The 10,660-nt window shown below is 43.4% G+C and overlaps 1 protein-coding gene across 1 annotated transcript; it reads left to right on the top strand.

Annotated features, from left to right (window-relative positions):
• The first annotated feature begins 1,475 nt into the window (after nt 1–1,475).
• On the top strand, nt 1,476–3,023 carry LOC141142274 (vomeronasal type-2 receptor 26-like). The gene has a single exon (XM_073629241.1). The coding sequence runs from the start codon at nt 1,476–1,478 to the stop codon at nt 2,433–2,435; it is 960 nt and encodes a 319-aa protein (XP_073485342.1). The 3' UTR covers nt 2,436–3,023.
• Nucleotides 3,024–10,660: the final 7,637 nt, after the last annotated feature.

The following is a 10,660-nucleotide window of genomic DNA, read 5'->3' as shown; positions in this document are numbered from 1 at the left end:
AAATTGCGTGGGTGTCCCCCCAAATTCCATTCCAGGCCCTTTAGGTCTTGTATGGATATTAAGGGGAACCCTGTGCCATTTTTTTCTAAATAATGGTGTAGGGGTCCCCCTCAAAATCCATACCAGACCTGGGGAACCCCGTGCCAAAAAAAAAAAAAAAATGGCGGGTCCCCCCAAAAATTCATACCAGACCCTTATCCGAGCACACAACCTGGCAGGCAGCAGGAAAACAGGGGGGACGAGAGAGCGCCCCCCTCCTGAACCGTACCAGGCCACATGCCCTCAACAAGGTGAGGGGGCTTTGGGGTAGCCCCCCAAAGCATCTTGTCTTCATGTTGATGGGGACAAGGGCCTCATCCCCACAACCCTTGCCCGGTGTTTGTGGGGGTCTGCGGGCGAGGGGCTTATCAGAATCTGAATCCCCCTTTAACAACGGGACCCCCAGATCCCGCCCCCCATTTGAAATGGTAACAGGTACATTGTACCCCTACCATTTCACAAAAAAAAGTGTCAAAATGTTAAAAAAAAAACAAGACACACCGTCGGACAAGTCCTATATTAAAAAATAAAAAAATAAAAATGTCCTACAAAGTCCATTCATCTTCTTCTATGGCTCTGCCAACCGACCGAAAAATAAAATAAAAAAGATCCGCCTCCATGGGAAGCACCCACCCTATGACGCTTCAGCGCCGATGACAGTTCTTTTATAACTGAGGGTGGGGCTACATGGTGATGTACCCAGGTGACCCCGCCCCCTCTGATGCACAGGGTCTTTCCAATGGCTTCCCCATGGCGTCAGAGGGGGGCGGGGCCAACCGTGTACGTAAACGGGTGGCCCCTGAAGGGTCTGGTATGGATTTTGAGGGGGACCCCTACGCAATTTTTTAAAAAAACTTGTTGCAGGGTGCCCCTTAATATCCATACCAGACCTGAAGGGCCTGGTATGAAATTTGGGGGGACCCACGTGCAATTTTTTTTGTATATTTTGGTTCGGGGTTCCCCTTAATATTCATACCAGACCCAAAGGGCCTGGTAATGGACTGGGGGGATCCCATGCCATTTTTTTCAATGACTTTTATCTGTATTGCCGGGACCAGACAATTCATTATAGCCGCGAGTAGTTTTAAATTACTTTTTTTCCTTTATAAATGTCATTTTGTGCAGGGACTGTTCTAAAGACGGCGCCACTTTACAGGCATACAATAGACACCCCCAGGTACAAAATTTAAAGGAATATTTTACTTTTATTGTTTCAATTTAAAAATTCACTGCTCCCAGGTCCCCAAACACTTTTTATGACAATAACTTGCATATTAACCCTTAAAATTAGCACTTTTGATTTTTCATGTTCGTGTCCCATAGACTTTAACAGTGTTCACGTGTTCGAACAAATTTTTTACCTGTTCGCATATTCTGCTGCGAACCGAACTGGGGGGGTGTTCAGCTCATCCCTAATCGCTATATGCATTTTCTACATGAAGGTTCAGCAGCAATTCAATGCATTAAAAGTCTTTTTATTTTCAGTAGACAGTGAAAATTGTATTCGATGTCTAGAAGATGAATGGCCAAATGAGAAGAAGGATCGGTGTATTCAGAAATTTGTGGAATTTCTCTCTTACACTGATAATATTTCTACAGTATTTGTATTCATTTCTGTTTTACTCTGTCTAGTGACTCTCTTCATAATGGGAATCTTTATCTGCTATCTGGATACCGCCATTGTCAAAGCTAATAATCAAAGTTTGAGCTTTGTCCTGCTTGTCTGTATCTTGCTGAGCTTCGTCTGTGTGTTCTTGTTCCTTGGTCAGCCACTGGATATAACCTGTATACTGCGTGTCACCACGTTTGGTACCATCTTCTCTACAGCTGTGTCTTCTCTTCTAGCCAAAACAATCATGGTTTACATTGCTTTTACGGCAACCAAACCCGGCAGCTACTGGAGGAAATGGATTGGAGTCACACTTCCAAATTCTGCAGCAATGCTGCTTTCATCTGTTCAGGGTATCATATGTCTTGTTTGGTTGTCTGTTTCTCATCCTTTTCAAGAAATGGACACTCACTCTTATCAGGACAAGATCGTCATTCAGTGTAATGAAGGGTCCGTTATGGGGTTCTACTCTGTGTTGGGTTATATGGGGTTTCTGTCAGCTGTGAGTTTTATTCTGGCTTTCATGGTGAGAACATTACCGGACAGTTTTAATGAAGCCAAAAACATCACCTTCAGCATGCTGGTGTTCTGCAGTGTCTGGATTGCCATAATCCCGGCCTATCTAAGTGCCAAAGGAAAATACATGGTGGCTGTGGAGGTCTTCGCCATATTGGTCTCAAGTACTGGACTTCTAAGCTGTATATTTTTTCCAAAATGTTTCATTATTCTGTTCAGGCCAAACTTGAACACACAAATAGGTCTGCTTTCTAAGAAAAATAGACTTTGAAGATTATTCTATTGGTTCTTCAGTAAATACAAAAATCCAATTGTATTTTAATGCAACAATATATGCTGTTGCACAGGCTGTAGAATTATATAGTATTGTAGTGCTATTTGTACTGATCTGCAGGGTGCAGGGTTCAGGTGGGTGCTAGGTACAGGGTGCAGAGTTCCACCCCCAAATCGCCATCCTTGACAGGATTGTCTTCCCCTCCCAGCACAGCCCCCTATCCCCCTTCCTGTACAATTATCACACTAAATGCTTTAATTTCTCCCCCCAAATCTCCCCTCCAAACACAGACCTCAGATACAGCGCGGCTCAATGCAGTGCAGGAGATGCCCCTCCTACCAGGCTCCTCCTCTTGACCTGTCATAAGACACGTCAGAGCCGAGGAGGAACCTAGTAAATGCTTCCCCATCTTTAGTGTGACAGGCGGGGTTGAGAGATGCTGCGGGTCCCAAGAATCGATACATGCCCAGCATTAGTACACCAGGAGGGTTCAGTGCAGCGGCCTGGACAGGTGCACTGTGACTTATAAATGCAGAAGCCTGGCATCTGTATAGCAGCATGATATGACTGATTTCTGATTGGGACTCTAAAACAAAGTTAATACTGCAGCTGCAGGAACAGATTCACAGGACTCAATCACTGTGTTTAAAATGTCCGTTCAGTGAAAAATGTATTATTACATGTTATTTTATACATAGATAAGAAAGGGGTGGTGTGAAATGTTATTAAAAACGAACAAATAGAAATATGTTATTAAAAGCTAACAAATAGAAATATATTATTAAAAACCAGCGAATAGAACAAATGCAAAAGTAAAACATTGAGACGGGAGGGGGGGAGTAGAGAGCGTTTAGTAGGAGAAGTGTCTCTGTGTTAGGTGAAGGTTACAGAACACATTTCAACAGTGAGAACATATTGGAGTCTCTTGTGCTTAAATGAACAGTACAGTGAATGTCCATGTCATATCCCTCCTTTTGTTTATTTGACACCATTCTTCTCTGCGTTACATTCAGCCGATAGCTGGTAACTCCTGTTACATTTGTGCAGAGAGACGGCGTCCTGTTCAGCTCTCTCCTAGCTTTCTCACAATAATGGGTTCATCAGGGCTGGTGGTACATTTGTTGATACAGCGGGTAGTCACACAGAGGCATAGCCTGATGAGGAAGTAAATAACAAATATGAGAAATAGGAACATCACAATGTAAGCGCCTAGTTTCTGTAACCATGTTGCTATGCCATATAAAAAATCACCAAAACCTCCTAAACCCTGAAAGGGGTTCCATCCATCTTTAGCAATATCTCTGGCCTTATTCTGTAGTTCTCTTATCTTAGCAAGATGCCCTTTAATAATGTCCTCATTATCAGAAATGTATATATAACAGTCAGTGCGAAATACCTTACACATCCCACCTTGAGCTGCAGTGAGATAATTTAGCGTTAATATGTGCTCTAATACTATTTTTTTAAGCTGAGCCATTTCTTCATTTAATAAACCTATATCAGTGGTAGTAAGGTTAATAATCTCATCTACAATTCTGGTGTAATTATTTATTCTTTTCATTGCTTCAATTCCCCATCCCGTCCAGGAAGGGAACCATGACCATGTTATGTCACCTTCAGTGAACAGCTCTCTTTTGAACACTAAAGGGTATTCTGGACTTTGATCTGGTCGCACTGTATCTTTGCGAACAACCAAAGCAGGTACCAACTTCCCAATATAACATGTACCTGTAACATTAGTAGGAAGCCAGGCGTAAGCTTTATTTCCACATATATAATATAACCCTCTACGTATGGACGGTATGCCTGCTCCTAAAAAACTGGAAGCAATAACATGGAATCTCAGGTAACTGATATTTTCACATATTGGGAACTGTGAGCAATTTGTACTATAAAGTCTTCTATTTAGTTCTGGATCTGGGATATAATAATATTGACCATAGTTTCCTCCATAAACTGTAATCTTTGCTCCGGTGCAATCTGAATTGCCCAACCGTGTACATTTAGTGTTAAAGGGGCATGTAATGTTTAAACAAATCTGTGGAGTGTTTATCTGTTTTGAAACCATCAAAGTTACTGATCTGTGCTCATTAGCTGTGGAGATGATGTATGAGCCATTTATTCTGGTCCTGTTTAGTTCAGTGAAATTGAGAGGCATTGCTATCATGGGTATTGTTCCTGTTTGGGGATGTAAGTGAGAACACACCCAGCAGTTACTAGCGTTGCTATGGGTTGCATACAATTTAAACATTTGGATGAAAGGGTTATTTTTCCATGTCTCAGTTCTCACAAACAACAAAAAGAAAAGAAACATTATCATCATTTTTTCAAAGGATATCATCATTTCAGGATTTTCTTGCAGTGACTGGCGTGAATTCAGGTGGGCTTTCCTTCCAACTTGACAGCAGAACCGGTTGTCAAAAGCACCAAATGTGGTCCGTCAAATTTTGGTTCTAGTGGCTTTCTGACGTGTTGCTTGACCACCACCCAGTCACCTGGTTGGATTCTGTGAATACCTGAAACAGAATCTGGGTCGGGGATAGATTTATAAACACCTTCATGTATTTTATTCAATGTTCTTTGCAAAATCTGAACATATTCTAACAGATTAGAGGAGAAAATATAGCCCTGTTTTGGGTGGCCCTCCAAATAAAATCTCATAGGGGGACAGCCCATGTGGTTGTTTAGGGGTAGTTCGTACAGAATATAGGGCTAATGGCAAAGCATCCACCCATCCTTTTCCTGTATCTGCTTTAATTTTTGCATATCTGTTTTTCAAAATTCCATTAAGCCTCTCAACTTTACCACTACTTTGTGGATGATAAGGTGTATGGAAAGCTTGCTGTATGTGAAGGGCTTCCATTACCTCTTTCATTACTTCCCCAGTAAAATGGGTTCCTCTGTCACTCTCAATAGTTTCAGGAACTCCATATCTACAAACTATTTCATTCAAAATTTTCTTTGCTGTTGTTTTTGCATTTGCTTTGGCTACTGGCCAGCTCTCGGGCCAACCTGAGAACATGTCAACACACACTAAAGCGAACTCATAGGTGCCTATTCTGGGCATCTGAATGTAGTCTATGTGAATTCTTTGGAAAGGGAAATCTGGCTTAGGAGAATGCCTTTGGGGAACATGGACAGGCCTCCCTGCATTGTACAGAGCACAAGTGAGATATGAAGCACAAAACCTGGCTGCAAATGCACTAAATCCAGGTGCTATCCAATAGCAGTCAGTAAGTGCCACCATCGCGCCCTTAGCAAGATGACTGACGCCATGTGCCAGTTGTGCTAAAACTGGGTACAACCTCCTGGGTAGACACCACCTGTTGTCAGCGCTCCACAGGCCCTCCTGATTTTGGGTAGCATTACATTTGATCCACTTATCCTTCTCTTCATCAGGGGCCTGGTTCTGCAATTGAATTAGAGTTTCTACATCCCACTGCTCTTGATGAGGGGAATCTGTCCCCGCTACCTGGGCGACCCCTACAGTGGGTGTGACTCCAAATGCCATAAGGGCAGCATCCTTTGCTGCTTGGTCTGCTAAAGCATTTCCTCTGGCTGTCATGTCATTTCCCCTTGCATGCCCTTTTACCTTCAAGATGGCAACTTCTGCTGGTTTCTGAAAAGCCTCCAATAGCCGCTCTATGAGTTTTGCATGTCTCACTGGCTTCCCTGCACTAGTCAGAAAGTTCCGTGCTTTCCAGATAGGCCCAAAATCGTGGGCTATTCCAAATGCATATCTGCTGTCAGTGTAAATGTTTCCCCTTTGATTCTCTAGGACAGTGTTTCTCAACTCCAGTCCTCAAGGCGCACCAACAGGTCATGTTTTCAGGATTTCCACTATTTTGCACAGGTGATTTGATCAGTTTATTTGCCTTAGTAATTACCACAGCCATTTCATCTGAGGGAAATCCTGAAAACATGACCTGTTGGTGCGCCTTGAGGACTGGAGTTGAGAAACACTGCTCTAGGAGATGACATGCTTTGACTACAGCACACAACTCCGCTTTCTGTGCTAACATCTGGGGTTTCAATGCTTCTTGATGTAACATGGTGTCTGTAGTGGTTACAGCAAACCCTGTGTGTGGCTGACCATCATCAGTGTAAAATCTGGAACCATCTACGAATAAGTGTGTGTCACAATCTGATAAAGGCTCATCTTTTGCTGGTGTGACAGAGGCCCTTTCTACCTCCATAAGAGCCATACAATCATGAGAAAAACTCTCAGGTTCTACATCAGTACCATTTGTTGCATCTTCCTCATCAATTATAGGAAGAAGAGTAGCCGGATTTAAAGTAACACATCGTTTGATTGTTAAATTCGATGGAGCAAAAAGAGCAGACTGGTACTTGTCAAATCTACTGGCAGACACATGTCTGGTATTTACTTGATTCATGATTTCCTGTACTGCATGTGGCACATACAGGATCAGAGCAGAATCTAGTACAAGCTCCGTTACTTTGTCTAGCAGCAAAATGCAGGCGGCTATGGCTCGCATACAACTGGGGGAGCCTTTGATGACAGGGTCTAATGAGGCTGATACATACATCACAGGCCTCTGTTTGTCTCCATGTAGCTGTGTGAGTACACCTGCAGCAAATCCATTGACTTCATGACAGAACAACGAGAAAGTCTTAGTATAGTCAGGAAGTCCAATGGCAGGAGCTTTTAATAAGCTCCTTCATCTGCAATTCATTGTCCCATGTGAGTTTGAAAGGGTTTCTAGTGGTAGCCTCATATAGAGGAGCAATAAGTTCTGATGCATTTGGAATCCAGTCCCTACAATATCCCACTAACCCCAGGAAGGCACGTAGTTGCCGTACATTTCTTGGCTTTTCAAAGTTTTGTAGAGTTTTAACTCGATCTGGGGTTAGGTGACGGATTCCATGTGAAATGCAGTGACCCAGGAAGATCACTTTCTCTTGGCAGTATTGTAGCTTATCTTTGCTAACTTTGTTGTTACTGTTATAGAGAAACATGAGAAGGCTTACTGTTTCTCTGCTACAAATGTCCTTTGTATCAGAACAAATAAGCAAATCGTCTATGTACTGAAGCAAAACTGTGTTTGGGTGTGAGGGGGACCATTGGTCCAATACTTGCTTTAACGCAGTATTATATTCAGAGGGGCTACTCACACAGCCTTGGGGCAATCTTGTCCATGCTAACTTTTGGGCATCATGGGTAAATGAAAAAAGGTGCCAGCAATCTGGGTGCAGGGGCACCGAAAAGAAAGCATTTGCAAGATCAATCACTGTAAAGCAGGTGCTGGAGGCAGGTATTCCATTAGTAAAGTGCGGGGGTTAGGCACGATCGGGGTATCTGCCTCTATTATATTGTTAATGGCTCTTAAATCATGCCACCTGCCCACCCTTCTTGTCTGGCTTCTTTGCAATTGGGAACAGGGGTGTATTGACCTGGGACTTAATTGGTACAACAACCCGTGCTGCTTTCAGTTGAGTGATTTGATCCTTTATCCCCTCAGTCTGAGCAATACTCAGTGGGTACTGTTTAATCTGTGGGAGATGGGCTCCTGGTTTAATTTTTATCATGACTGGGGTGCAATCCAGTAGACCTACATCATATTTGCTGGTGGCCCATAATTCAGCGGGAATCACTTTCAATCCTGGTGGAAATGGCGGAGTGGAGTCCTGGATTAAAAATACTCCACAGGCAGAATTTAAAACTTCTCCTGACAGACTACTAACCACTTGGACTCCTGTAGGAGTGTAGTCTATGTTTGCTAAAATTTGGTTCAAAATGTCAGCTCCCAAAAGATTGGTAGGAACTGTGTCTGAAACTAACACTTTAGTGACAATTTCTGTTTGCTGTCCTAGCCTGAGTTTAAGTGGCTTGGACTCAACCAAATCAGTAGAGGTCCCGGTTAGGCCAACACCAGAGATAACATTTGTAGATAATAATCCTGGAGGTAAGTCCTCTATATTAAAAACACTTCGGCTTGCACCAGTATCAATTAAACAGGTTAATTCTGTTTCTCCTCCAGGATAGGGGAGTTCTTGTAAAAATACTTTAACTCTGGCCTCGGGACCATTGTCTCCCCTATTTAACATGATTGATACTGGCATGCCATTTTCCTATGCCTGATCCACTGCTTTTGGCAGAGAACTGGGATCAGCATGAGGTGCCTCTAAGCTCTTTTCCAGTCTACGGTCAGGAAGATGGCAGAATTTGGCAGAATGTGTCCTTCCACATCACAATTGTAGCATATAATTGGTCCCCGATTGCCATGATTTCTGAAATCGCCTTTGCCTCTTCCTCTTCCTCTTTGCTTCCCCATGTACATAACCTTGGGTTTGCTGTATTTTTGGTTAATCCTGTTTTCTATGGACAACAGGATAGGCAGGACGTCTCGAATAGACATATTGCCTGCCTCAGGCCTTGCTGTGAACAACTTTTCTTTCAACTGGGGTATTAAACCATCAAGAAACCTTTGTTTCACCAGTTGTGTATATGGACTTGCAGTTTCTCCCGCCTTCTCTTCCTCTATTTTAATGCCTGCTTCCTCAGCCATATCGCTTAACCGCCTCCAATAAGCCCCTGCGGCTTCCTCTTTCCCTTGCTTAGCATTAATAAATTCAGCATGTCTGGTTTGTCCATATATTTGGGGCAATTTTTCCTTCAATTTCTCACAAGCCTCCCGTCCACTAACCATCTTACCTAGATTTTTGACGTCTACACCACATTCTTTAAGTATATAGCCAGATATGTTGCTTCCCACTGCTTTAATAAGAAGCTGATGAATGTCAGTAGCAGAAGCCTCATATGCTTCCTGTGCAGCGCTAAGTTTGTTTGCAAACCCAATTGGATTCTTTCTCGGATCTCCCAATCCCTCTAATATGGCTCTCATATCTTGGGGACTAAAAGGTACATGCCATTTAATTTGAGGCTTACTGTCATCAGCATCACCTTCAAAAACTAATTGGGTTCTGACAGGATAAACTGCAACAGATTGCTCTATGCAAGGGGCAGAAGGGCTGGCATCTCCCTTCCTTCTCTCTTCATCTTGCTGCCACAATTTGGAAATTATGGTTTGCTCTGGAAGTTCAGACTCTATCTCTCTTTCTCTGGCCACAGCCTTAAGTTCAGAGAGATCTAGTTTTGCATATGTGCTTTTTGATTTATGCCAATCATCTGTTTCTAGGACTCCTGGCTGGCTCGCCAAGCTGATATGACTGATTTCTGATTGGGACTCTAAAACAAAGTTAATACTGCAGCTGCAGGAACAGATTTACAGGACTCAATCACTGTGTTTAAAATGTCCGTTCAGTGAAAAATGTATTATTACATGTTATTTTATACATAGATAAAAAAGGGGTGGTGTGAGATGTTATTAAAAACTAACAAATAGAAATATGTTATTAAAAGCTAACAAATAGAAATATATTATTAAAAACCAGCGAATAGAACAAATGCAAAAGTAAAACCTTGAGAAGGGAGGGGGGAGTAGAGAGCGTTTAGTAGGAGAAGTGTCTGTGTGTTAGGTGAAGGTTACAGAACACATTTCAACAGTGAGAACAAAATGGAGTCTCTTGTGCTTAAATGAACAGTACAGTGAATGTCCATGTCAAGCACAACTACAAACCCACAGACTTAGGTATCTGAACATTAATGTTATTATATCAGAGTCATTTAACTCAGTGGTTCTCAACCCTGTCCTCAAGTACCCAGGCCATGTTTGAAGGCTTTCCTTTATCTTGCACGGGTGCTTTAACCGCTTCAGATCCGGGCCATTGCCAAATGACAGCAACAGCGCGGATCTAAATTGCCGGGACGAGGTCTATTGACGTCGTCCCGTGCACGAGCGGCCTGCGCGCCCCCTGCAGGGCACGCGGCGCACTCGGTGATCAGCGAGTCTATGAGACTCGCCTGATCACAGATCAGAGTAAGGGGCCGGTCCCGACCCCTTACCACATTATCAGCTGTCAGCCAATGACAGCTGATCATGTGATGTAAACAGAGCCGGTAATCAGCTATTTTTCCTCCTCGAGCTGACAGCGTGAGGAGGAAAAAAAAAACCCGATCACCGGCGGCCGTGATCGGGACATCAGATGGGTGCCACCCATCCGTGCCACCCATCCGTGCCGCCCATCCGTGCCGCCCATCCGTGGCCATCAGTGCCGCCTTATCTGTGCCCATCAGTACCGCCTTATCTGTCCCCATCAGTGCCGCCTTAACTGTGCCTATCAGTGCCGCCTTAACTGTG

This window comes from Aquarana catesbeiana, linkage group LG01 (assembly GCF_042186555.1).
Source record: "Aquarana catesbeiana isolate 2022-GZ linkage group LG01, ASM4218655v1, whole genome shotgun sequence".
NCBI classification, from domain to species: domain Eukaryota; kingdom Metazoa; phylum Chordata; class Amphibia; order Anura; family Ranidae; genus Aquarana; species Aquarana catesbeiana.
This window is presented reverse-complemented; position numbering and strand designations above follow the sequence as displayed.